The following is a 12,686-nucleotide window of genomic DNA, read 5'->3' as shown; positions in this document are numbered from 1 at the left end:
ATAATTTATTCTTCAATTTAGGTAATTTCTTTCCTCCCAGGAACACAAAATAAAACACATAACAACTTTCTAATAACAAATTTTTTATCAGTCACTGGAATAATCCAGCGGAGGAGGATTAAGAGGGAAAAAATAGAAAGGACAGGACCAAGAACAAGAAAGGCACAGAAAAAACACTAACAGAGGGAGGCTTCTAGGGGCAAGAAAAGCAAATTTTAATAAAATTAAAAGCATTATGCCACCCAGTCCTGGGTCTTACTTTTAAAAATACTTCAAGTAACACAGCTTTAAAAACATTTATAAAATAATATTATGAAATTTTAGTTCTCTCTTGTTTCCTTAACAGATACGGAAAACATGAATCAAAGAGACCGACCATTCATGACAATTCAGAGAAATGATAGCTCAGGTATTTTTCTTACTTCCAACTCTGTTTTATTATTTACAGTGGATTATGTACTTTTGAAATGATACACAATTGGAATGTTGATTTTTCAAAATTTTAATAATGGAAAGCTCACTTTCTGGTTACATTGAATGACTGGCCAGTTCTTTACAATGGGTTTGTGTCAATCCTCAACAGTGGTCAGGATACCCTTGCTTTCTTCTTCTTTTTTTTAATTATACTTTTAAGTTCTGGGGAACATGTACAGAATGTGAATGCTTGTTACATAGGTATACACATGCCATGGTGGTTTGATGCACCCATCAACCCGTCATCTACATTAGGTATTTCTCCTAATGCTATCCCTTCCCTAGCCCTCCACCCCCCGACAGGCCCCAGTGTGTGATGTTCCCCTCCCTGTGTCCATGTGTTCTCATTGTTCAACTCCCACTTATGAGTGAAAATATGCTGTGTTTGGTTTGCTGTTCTTGTGTTAGTTTGCTGAGAGTGATGGTTTCCAGCTTCATCCATGTCCCTGCAAAGGACATGAACTTATCCTTTTTTATGGCTGCATAGTATTCCATGGTGTATATGTGCCACATTTTCTTTATCCAGTCTATCATTGATGGGAATTTGGGTCAGTTCCAAGTCTTTGCTATTGTGAACAGTGCCACAATAAACATATGTGTGCATGTGTCTTTATAGTAGAATGATTTATAATCCTCTGGGTATATACCCAGCAATGGGCTTGCTGGGTCAAATGATATTTCTAGTTCTAGATCCTTGAGGAATCACCACACTCTCTTCCACAATGGTTGAACTAATTTACACTCCCACCAACAGTGTAAAAGCATTCCTATTTCTTCACATCTTCTCCAGTATCTGTTGTTTCCTGACTTTTTAATGATTGTTATTCTGACTGGCATGAGATGGTATCTCATTGTGGTTTTGATTTGGATTTCTCTAATGACCAGAGATGATGAGCATTTTTTCATGTTTGTTGGCTGCATAAATGTCTTCTTTTCAGAAGTGTCTGTTCATATCCTTCACCCACTTTTTGATGGGGTTGTTTTTTTCTTGTAAATTTGTTTAAGTTCTTTGTAGATTCTGGATATTAGCCGTTTGTCAGATGGATAAATTGCAAAATTTTTCTCCCATTCTGTAGATTGCCTGTTCCCTCTGATGATAGTTTCTTTTGCTGTGCAGAAGCTCTTTATTTTAATTAGATCCCATTTGTCAATTTTGGCTTTTGTTGCCATTGCTTTTGGTGCTTTAGTCATGAAGTCTTTGCCCATGCCTATGTCCTGAATGGTATTACCTAGGTTTTCTTCTAGGATTGTTATGGTTTTAGGTCTTATTTTTAAGTCTTTAATCCATCTTGAATTAATTTTTGTATAAGGTGTAAGGAAGGGATCCAGTTTCAGTTTTCTGCATATGGCTAGCCAATTTTCCCAACACCATTTATTAAATAAGGAATCCTTTCCCCATTTGCTTGTTTTTGACAGGTTTGTCAAAGATCAGATGGTTTTAGATGTGTGGCACTATTTCTGAGGCCTCTGTTCTGTTCTGTTTGTCTGTATATCTGTTTTGGTACCAGTACCATGCTGTTTTGGTTACTGTAGCCTTTTAGTATAGTTTGAAGTCAGGTAGCATGATGCCTCCAGCTTTGTTCTTCTTGCCCAGGATTGTCTTGACTATGCAGGCTCTTTTTTGGTTCCATATAAAGCTTAAAGTAGTTTTTTCCAATTCTGTGAAGAAAGTCAATGGTAGCTTGATAGGGATAGCATTGAATCTATAAATTACTTTGGGCAGTATGGCCATTTTCACAATATTCATTCTTCCTATCCATGAGCATGGAATATTTTTCCATTTGTTTGTGTCCTCTCTTACTTCCTTGAGTAGTGGTTTGTAGTTCTCCTTGAAGAGGTCCTTCACATCACTTGTAAGTTGTATTCCTAGGTATTTTATTCTCTTTTTAGCAATTGTGAATGGGAGTTCACTCATGATTTGGCTCTCTGTCTATTATTGGTGTATAGGAATGCCTGTGACTTTTGCGCATTGATTTTGTATCCTGAGACTTTGCTGAAGTTACTTATCAGCTTGAAGACATTTTGGGCTGAGACGATGGGGTTTTCTAAATATACATTCATGTCATCTGCAAACAGAGACAATTTAATTTTCTCTGTTCCTATTTGAATACCCTTTATTTCTTTCTCCTGCCTAATTGCCCTGGCCAGAACTTCCAACACTATATTGAATAGGAGTGGTAAGAGAGGGCATCCTTGTCTTGTGCCAGTTTTCAAAGGGAATGCTTCCAGTTTTTGCCCATTCAGTATGATATTGGTTGTGGGTTTATCATAAATAGCTCTTATTATTTTGAGATATGTTCCATCAATACCTAGTTTATTGAGAGTTTTTAGCATGAAGGATGTTGAATTTTGTCAAAGGCCTTTTCTGCATCTATTGAGATAATCATATGGTTTATGTCCTTAGTTCTGTTTATGCGATGGATTATGTTTATTGATTAGTGTACGTTGAACCAGACTTGCATCCCAGATATGAAGCCGACTTGATCGTGGTGGATAAGCTTTTTGATGTGCTGCTGGATTTGGTTTGCCAGTATTTTGTTGAGGATTTTCACATTGATTTTCATCAGGGATATTGGCCTGAAATTTTCTTTTTTTGTTGTGTCTCTGCCAGGTTTTGGTATTAGGATGATGCTGGCCTTACAAAATGAGTTAGGGAGGATTCCCTCTTTTTCTGTTGTTTGGAATAGTTTCAGAAGGAATGGTACCAGCATCTCTTTGTACCTCTGATAGAATTCAGCCGTGAAGCCATCTGGTCCTGGACTTTTTTTTGGTTGGTAGGCTATTACTGCCGCAATTTCAGAACTTGTTATTGTTCTGTTCAGGTATTCGACTTCTTCCTGGTTTAGACTTGGGATGGTGTATGTGTCCAGGAATTTATCCATTTCTTCTAGATTTTATAGTTCATTTGCATAGAGGTATTTATAGTATTCTGTGATGGTAGTTTGTATTTCTGTGGGATCAGTGGTGATATACCCTTTATCATTTTTTATTGTGTCTATTTGATTCTTCTCTCTTTTCTTCTTTATTAGTCTGGCTAGCGGTCTATTTTGTTAATTTTTTCAAAAAATCAGCTCCTGGATTTATGGATTTTTTGAAGGGTTTTTTGTGTCTCTATCTCCTTCAGTTCTTCTCTGATCTTAGTTATTTCTTGTCTTCTGCTAGCTTTTGAATTTGTTTGCTCTTGCTTCTCTAATTCTTTTTATTGTGATGTTAGGGTGTCAATTTTAGATCTTTCCCATGCTTTCTCTTGTGGGCATTTAGTGCTATAAATTTCCCTCTACACACTGCTTTAGCTGTTTCCCAGAGATTCTGGTACATTGTGTCTTTGTTCTCATTGGTTTCAAAGAACATCTTTATTTCTGCCTTAATTTTATTATTTACCCAGTAGTCATTCAGGAGCAGGTTGTTCAGTTTCCATGTAGTTGTGCAGTTTTGAGTGAGTTTCTTAATGCTGAGTTCTAATTTGATTGCACTGTGATCTGAGAGACTTCTATAATATCCATTCTTTTGCATTTGCTGAGGAGCATTTTACTTCCAACTCTGTGGTCAATTTTAAAGTAAGTGCGATGTGGTGCTGAGAAGAATGTATATTCTGCTGATTTGGGGTGGAGAGTTCTGTAGCTGTCTATTAAGTCTGCTTGATCCAGAGCTGAGTTCAAGTCTTGAATATCCTTGTTAATTTTCTTTCTCGTTGTTCTAATATCGACAGTAGGGTGTTAAAGTCTCCCATTATTATTGTGTGGGAGTCTAAGTCTCTTTGTAGGTCTCTAAGAACTTGTGTTATGAATCTGGGTGGTCCTGTATTGGGTGCATATATATTTAGGATAGTTAGCTCTTCTTGTTCCATTGATCCCTTCAGCATTATGTAATGACCTTGTCTCTTTTGATTTTTGTTGGTTTAAAGTCTGTTATGTCAGAGACTAAATTGCAATCCCTGCTGTTTTTTTTTTTTTTTTTTTTGGCTTTCCATTTGCTTGGTAAATATTCCTCCATCCCTTTATTTTGAGCCTATGTGTATCTTTGCACATGAGATGGATCTCCTGAATACAGCGCACTGATGGGTCTTGACTATTCAATTTGTCAGTCTGTGTCTTTTAATTAAAGGCATTTAGCCCATTTACAGTTAAGGTTAGTATTGTTATGTGTGAATTTGATCCTGTCATCATGATGCTAGCTGGTTATTTTGTCTGTTGTTGTTTCTTCATAGTGCTGATGGTCTTTACAATTTGCTACGTGTTTGCAGTGGCTGGTACCGGTTGTTCCTTTCCATGTTTAGTGCTTCCTTCAGGAGCTCTTGTAAGGCAGGCCTGGTGGTGACAAAATCTCTCAGCATTTGCTTGTCTGTGAAGGATTTTATTTCTCCTTCACTTATGAAGCTTAGTTTGGCTGGATATGAAATTCTGGGTTGAAAATTCTTTTCTTTAAGAATGTTGAATATTGGCCCCCACTGTCTTCTGGCTTGTAGGGTTTCTGCAGAGAGATCCGCTGTTAGTCTGATGGGCTTCCCTTTGTGGGTAACCAACCTTTCTCTCTGACTGCCCTTAACATTTTTTCCTTCATTTCTACCTTGGTGAATCTCATGATTATGTGTCTTGGGGTTGCTCTTCTCAAGCAAAATCTTTGTGGTGTTCTCTGTATTTCCTGAATTTGAATATTGGTCTGTCTTGCTTGGTTGTAGAAGTTCTCCTGGATAATATCCTGAAGAGTGTTTTCCAACTTGGTTCCATTCTCCCTGTCACTTTCAGGTATACCTATCAAACGTAGGTTTGGTCTTTTCACATAGTCCCATATTTCTTGGTGGCTTTGTTTGTTCCTTTTCATTCTCTTTTCTCTAATCTTGTCTTCACGCTTTATTTTAGTAAGTTGATATTTAATCTCTGATATCCTTTCTTCTGCTTGATCGATTTAGCTATTTATAGTTGTGTATTCTTCACGAAGTTCTTGTCCCGTGTTTTTCAGCTCCATCAGGTCATTTATGTTCTTCTCTAAACTGGTTATTCTAGTTAGCAGTTCGACTAAGTTTTTTCAAGGTTCTTAGCTTTCTTGCATTAGGTTAGAAATGCTCCTTTAGCTCGGGGGAGTTTGTTATTACCCACCTTCTGAAGCCTACTTCTGTCAATTCGTCAAATTCATTTTCCATCCAGTTTTGTTCCCTTGCTGACGACGTGTCGTGATCCTTTGGAGTGGAAGAGGCGTACTGGTTTTTGGAATTTTCAGCCTTTTTGCACTGGCTTCTCCCCATTTTGGTGGATTTATCTATCTTTGGTCTTTGATGTTGGTGAGCTTCGGCTGGAGTTTCCGAGTGGACATCCTTTTTGTTGATGTTGATGCTATTCCTTTCTGTTTGTTAGTTTTCCTTCTAACAGTCAGGCCCCTCTGCTGCAGGTCTGCTAGAGTTTGCTGGAGGTCCACTCCAGACCCTGTTTACCTGGGTATCACCAGTGGAGGCTGCAGAACAGCAAAGGTTGCTGCCTCTTCCTTCCTCTGGAAGCTTTGTCCCAGAGGGGCACCCACCAGATGCCAGCTGGAGCTCTCCTGTATGAGATGTCTGTCTGCCCCTGCTGGGAGGTGTCTCCTAGTCAGGAGACATGGGGGTCAGGGACCCAGTTGAGGAGGCAGTCTGACCCCTAGCAGAGCTCGAACATTATGCTTGGAAATCTGCTGCAAGGAGCTGACAGGCACGGACGTCTAAGTTTGCTGAAGCTGCGCTCACAGCCTCCCCTTCCTCCAAGTGCTCCGTCCCAGGGTGATGGGAGTTTTATCTATAAGTCCCTGACTCAGGCTGCTGCCTATTGTTCAGAGATGCCCTGCCCATAAAGGAGGAATCTACAGAAGTAGTCTGTCTACAGCAGATTTGCTGAGCTTCAGAGGGCTCCGCCCAGTTGGAACTTCCCTGTGGTTTTGTTTACACTGTGAGGGGGAAACCGCCTACTCAATCAAGCCTTAGTAATGGTAGATGCGCCTACCCCCACAAAAGCTCAATCATTCCTGGTCAACTTCAGACTGCTGTGCTGGCAGTGAGAATTTCAAGCCAGTGGATCTTAGCTTGCTGGGCTCCATGTGGGTGGGATCCACAGAGCTAGATCACTTGGCTCCCTGGTTTCAGCCCCCTTTCCAGGGGAGTGAATGGTTCTGTCTCACTGGCATTCCAGGTGCCACTAGAGTATGAAAAAAACTCCTGCAGCTAGCTCGGCGTCTGCTGTAATGTTTTGTGCTTGAAACCCGGGGCTCTGGTGGCATAGGCATTTGAGGAAATCTCCTGGTCTGTGGGTTGCAAAGACCATGGGAAAAAGTGTAGTATTTGGGCTGGGGTGCACCATTCCTCACAGCACAGTCCCTCATGGCTTCCCTTGGCTAGGGGAGGGAGTTTCCCCAACTTCTTGTGCTTCCTGGGTGAGGTGACACCCCACCCTGCTTCGGCTTGCTGTCTGTGGGCTGCACCCACTGTCTAACCAGTCCCAATGAGATGAGCCAGGCACCTCAGTTGGAAATGCAGAAATCACCCACCTTCTGCATCGATCTAGCTGGGCGCTGCAGACCGGAGCTGTTCCTATTTGGCCATATTGCCAGGTCGCCCTACCCTTGTTTTCTTTCACTGTGATTGGCCTGAAATCATTTGAGAGCTTCCTATAGTCATGTGATCCATGATTTACTTAATAAATCCAATTACTTTATATGACACAGATGAATTATTCATATAATTGAGGTGAAAGTACATGTTTTGTTCGATTTACTCAAGTTATTGTACTTTATGCTACTTGAACTTAGAGTAACCCTTACTTATGTTTTACTTTATGATATGGTTTTCATGTCATACCAGACTAGGACATTGTATGTATTTGGATGTAGATTACTCAGACATTTTACATCATTTTAATATTTTTGAACATATTAAACTTTTAGCTTTCAGTTTCAACCGTTTTTTCAAATTTAATTAAAATTATTTAGATTTTTCTAAGTTAAAAATGCATCTATGACTGAAAAATCTGTTTATATAATTTGATTTATAATGATGTGATACTTAATATTCACAGTTGATGTCTATCACATTTTAAATAAAAAGAATGGGTTAACAGTCATCATACTTTGTAGCTTGGTATTATAATTTTCTAAAATCTTCAATATATGGTACTAACTTAGATGAAAGCATTCCCTCTGTACCCTTTCAGAAGTAATGCTGTGCAAGAAATAAATTGGCTATATTATAATAATTTCTAGAAATAGAGGCCTCAAATATATTATTAATATTGTAATATATTATTTCTTGTATTTGCTTTAAAATATTTAAAAATAAGATCTGAAGTCAACATGTTGCCCTAATTATATTTTGATTTCCAATAACACGATATTCTTTCTTTGTCATTTTTCTATTTTTATGACTAATAGATAATCTGGTATTCCATATGAAAAATGAGATGAGAAACATCAAGTACAAACCAGTAGACTATCAACAATTGCGTGCATTAACTGAAGCAAAGAAATTGGCTTCTGCCTCTGCAAAGCTAAAGGTTAGAAGTTGTGTGTGTATGTGTTTTTCTAGTTTTAGAAAATTGAATTGCTGGAAAGTATTTACATTGTCAATGTGAAAATAAATGACATTCCAAATAGTTGCTAGAAACTCCCAAGTAGTAATAACAGTGAATAGCAGCTAACATTTATCGAATGCTCTCGGACATCATTATATAGTTTACATGCATTCATACATTACCCATTTAATGTTCAGAACAACTCTTTGAGGTCTGAATTCAACTTTATTTTTTGAAAGACAGTTATTTTATTAGCTTTCAACTTCCAACTTAATCTGAAGAATAAAAATTGTTAGTAATTACCAGCCATGGACTATTATCTGATTAAGGCTCCTTCTCCAACACTATACAAATATGTCCCCAGGTGCTCTCTTTTCTAGAATTCTGTTTTTGGCTTAAATATATGTTCCAAGCCAGGGTGAACCTAGGCTAGATTTGAAAGGAGATTATGTGCAAGTGATTTTGCACAGTATTTTAGGACCATGTGTAGTTTAGGATTACTCACACAGTGTGATTCTCTCTTGTGCAAATAATAGCATTCATTGAAAACAGTATTTTCATTACTTGGCTGCATCAAAAAACAGGTTAAGTGAAGCAACTTGTTACGTAATTTACAAGTTATTTGTATTTAAAATTTTCATGGTTTGTTTGTTTTGCCTTTTATTGCTAATATCTTTTTTTATAGAAGGCAATTGTTATTATTTCAAAGCACATTTGATACTCTATTCTGGAGAGATTACCATATATTCATGAGACATATCTCCTCAAACTAAGGTGACCACTTAAAAGCCAGGGAATTATTTATTTGGTTTATATAACTTTAAAATAAGTTAATGTTATGGGAACATTCAAAGAAATTTTATGGTAAAGTCACTTATATTACTATCATCCTAACAAAACTTTTCATATTCCTGACTTCTGTTTATTGTACACATATATGTAAACATAAAAATAATACATATTTTATTTTTCTCATGATAAAGATAGGCATGAAATCATGTATACTTTTCTCCCTAACAGTCTATCACATAATCTTTTAAATATTTAATTGTTCAAGCCAATAAATATTTATTATGTGCCTACTATTTGCCTTGAAGATACAATAGTGAGCAAAATATAGCCCTTACCCTTTTTTTTTTTTTTTTAAAGCCACCCAGGCTATTGTATTTTTTTTATTATTATTATACTTTAAGTTTTAGGGTACATGTGCACATAGTGCAGGTTAGTTACATATGTATACATGTGCCATGCTGGTGCACTGCACCCACTAACTTGTCACCTAGCATTAGGTATATCTCCCAATGCTATCCCTCCCCCCTCCCCCCACCCCACCACAGTCCCCAGAGTGTGATATTCCCCTTCCTGTGTCCATGTGATCTCATTGTTCAATTCCCACCTATGAGTGAGAATATGCAGTGTTTGGTTATTTGTTCTTGCGATAGTTTACTGAGAATGATGTTTTCCAATTTCATCCATGTCCCTACAAAGGACATGAACTCATCATTTTTTATGGCTGCATAGTATTCCATGGTGTATATGTGCCACATTTTCTTAATCCAGCCTATCATTGTTGGACATTTGGGTTGGTTCCAAGTCTTCGCTGTTGTGAATAATGCCGCAATAAACATACGTGTGCATGTGTCTTTATAGCAGCATGATTTATAGTCCTTTGGGTATATACCCAGTAATGGGATTGCTGGGTCAAATGGTATTTCCAATTCTACATCCCTGAGGAATCACCACACTGACTTCCACAATGGTTGAACTAGTTTACAGTCCCACCAACAGTGTAAAAGTGCTCCTATTTCTCCACATCCTCTCCAGCACCTGTTGTTTCCTGACTTTTTAATGATCACCATTCTAACTGGTGTGAGATGGTATCTCATTGTGGTTTTGATTTGCATTTCTGTGATGGCCAGTGATGATGAGCATTTTTTCATGTGTTTTTTGGCTGCATAAATGTCTTCTTTTGAGAAGTGTCTGTTCATGTCCTTTGCCCACTTTTTGATGGGGTTGTTTGTTTTTTTCTTGTAAATTTGTTTGAGTTCATTGTAGATTCTGGATATTAGCCCTTTGTCAGATGAGTAGGTTGCGAAAATTTTCTCCCATTCTGTAGGTTGCCTGTTCACTCTGATGGTAGTTTCTTTTGCTGTGCAGAAGCTCTTTAGTTTAATTAGATCCCATTTGTCAATTTTGGCTTTTGTTGCCATTGCTTTTGGTGTTTTAGACATGAAGTCCCTGCCCATGCCTATGTCCTGAATGGTAATGCCTAGGTTTTCTTCTAGGGTTTTTATGGTTTTAGGTCTAACGTTTAAGTCTTTAATCCATCTTGAATTGATTTTTGTATAAGCTGTAAGGAAGGGATCCAGTTTCAGCTTTCTACATATGGCTAGCCAGTTTTCCCAGCACCATTTATTAAATAGGGAATCCTTTCCCCATTGCTTGTTTTTCTCAGGTTTGTCAAAAATCAGATAGTTGTAGATATGTGGCGTTATTTCTGAGGTCTCTGTTCTGTTCCATTGGTCTATATCTCTGTTTTGGTACCAGTACCATGCTGTTTTGGTTACTGTAGCCTTGTAGTATAGTTTGAAGTCAGGTAGTGTGATGCCTCCAGCTTTGTTCTTTTGGCTTAGGATTGACTTGGCGATGCGGGCTCTTTTTTGGTTCCGTATGAACTTTAAAGTAGTTTTTTCCAATTCTGTGAAGAAAGGCATTGGTAGTTTGATGGGGATGGCATTGAATCTGTAAATTACCTTGGGCAGTATGGCCATTTTCACGGTATTGATTCTTCCTACCCATGAGCATGGAATGTTCTTCCATTTGTTTGTATTCTCTTTGATTTCCTTGAGCAGTGGTTTGTAGTTCTCCTTGAAGAGGTCCTTCACATCCCTTGTAAGTTGGATTCCTAGGTATTTTATTCTCTTTGAAGCAATTGTGAATGGGAGTTCACTCATGATTTGGCTCTCTGTTTGTCTGTTGCTGGTATATAAGAATGCTTGTGATTTTTGTACATTGACTTTGTATCCTGAGACTTTGCTGAAGTTGCTTATCAGCTTAAGGAGATTTTGGGCTGAGACAATGGGGTTTTCTAGATATACAATCATGTCGTCTGCAAACAGGGACAATTTGACTTCCTCTTTTCCTAATTGAATACCCTTTATTTCCTTCTCCTGCCTAATTGCCCTGGCCAGAACTTCCAACAATATGTTGAATAGGAGTGCTGAGAGAGGGCATCCCTGTCTTGTGCCAGTTTTCAAAGGGAATGCTTCCAGTTTTTGCCCATTCATTATGATATTGGCTGTGGGTTTGTCATAGATAGCTCTTATTATTTTGAAATACGTCCCATCAATACCTAATTTATTGAGAGTTTTTAGCATGAAGGGCTGTTGAATTTTGTCACAGGCTTTTTCTGCATCTATTGAGATAATCATGTGGTTTTTCTCTTTGGCTCTGTTTATATGCTGGATTACATTTATTGATTTGCGTATATTGAACCAGCCTTGCATCCCAGGGATGAAGCCCAGTTGATCATGGTGGATAAGGTTTTTGATGTGCTGCTGGATTCGTTTTGCCAGTATTTTATTGAGGATTTTTGCATCAATGTTCATCAAGGATATTGGTCTAAAATTCTCTTTTTTTGTTATGTCTCTGCCTGGCTTTGGTATCAGAATGATGCTGGCCTCATAAAATGAGTTAGGGAGGATTCCCTCTTTCTCTATTGATTGGAATAGTTTCAGAAGGAATGGTACCAGTTCCTCCTTGTACTTCTGGTAGAATTCAACTGTGAATCCATCTGGTCCTGGACCTTTTTGGTTGGTAAGCTATTGATTATTGCCACAATTTCAGATCCTGTTATTGGTCTATTCAGAGATTCAACTTCTTCCTGGTTTAGTCTTGGGAGAGTGTATGTGTCGAGGAATTTATCCATTTCTTCTAGATTTTCTAGTTTATTTGCGTAGAGGTGTTTGTAGTATTCTCTGATGGTACTTGGTATTTCTGTGGGATCGATGGTGATATCCCCTTTATCATTTTTTATTGTGTCTATTTGATTCTTCTCTCTTTTTTTCTTTATTAGTCTTGCTAGTGGTCTATCAATTTTGTTGATCCTTTCAAAAAACCAGCTCCTGGATTCATTAATTTTTTGAAGGGTTTTTTGTGTCTCTATTTCCTTCAGTTCTGCTCTGATTTTAGTTATTTCTTGCCTTCTGCTAGCTTTTGAATGTGTTTGCTCTTGCTTTTCTAGTTCTTTTAATTGTGATGTTAGGGTGTCAATTTTGGATCTTTCCTGCTTTCTCTTGTGGGCATTTAGTGCTATAAATTTCCCTCTACACACTGCTTTGAATGCGTCCCATAGATTCTGGTATGTTGTGTCTTTGTTCTCGTTGGTTTCAAAGAACATCTTTATTTCTGCCTTCATTTCGTTATGTACCCAGTGGTCATTCAGGAGCAGGTTGTTCAGTTTCCATGTAGTTGAGTGGTTTTGAGTGAGATTCTTAATCCTGAGTTCTAGTTTGATTGCACTGTGGTCTGAGAGATAGTTTGTTGTAATTACTGTTCTTTTACATTTGCTGAGGAGAGCTTTACTTCCAACTATGTGGTCAATTTTGGAATAGGTGTGGTGTGGTGCTGAAAAAAATGTATATTCTGTTGATTTGGGGTGGAGAGTTCTGTAGATATCTATTAGGT

At 38.0% G+C, this 12,686-nt stretch overlaps 1 protein-coding gene across 13 annotated transcripts in view; it reads left to right on the top strand.

Annotated features, from left to right (window-relative positions):
* The window catches only part of CCDC148 (coiled-coil domain containing 148), a 320,462-nt gene that overhangs the window by 92,065 nt on the left and 215,711 nt on the right, over positions 1 to 12,686 (top strand). For 9 of the 13 annotated variants that reach the window (XM_063791234.1, XM_016949853.3, XM_054679053.2 and 6 more), the window contains 2 exons: positions 347 to 409; positions 7,861 to 7,982. The exons of 1 other annotated variant lie outside the window; for it this stretch is intronic. In XM_063791234.1, the coding sequence (XP_063647304.1) occupies positions 347 to 409; positions 7,861 to 7,982 (185 nt within the window). Of the gene's footprint in view, positions 1 to 346; positions 410 to 7,860; positions 7,983 to 12,686 lie in introns of those variants that run through there. 3 more of the 13 variants (XM_063791237.1, XM_054679055.2, XM_054679056.2) reach the window with 2 other exon arrangements.

Source organism: Pan troglodytes, chromosome 13, assembly GCF_028858775.2.
Source record: "Pan troglodytes isolate AG18354 chromosome 13, NHGRI_mPanTro3-v2.0_pri, whole genome shotgun sequence".
Taxonomy (NCBI): domain Eukaryota; kingdom Metazoa; phylum Chordata; class Mammalia; order Primates; family Hominidae; genus Pan; species Pan troglodytes.
The sequence above is the reverse complement of the archived record's forward strand: the minus strand, read 5'-3'. Positions and strand labels throughout refer to the sequence as shown.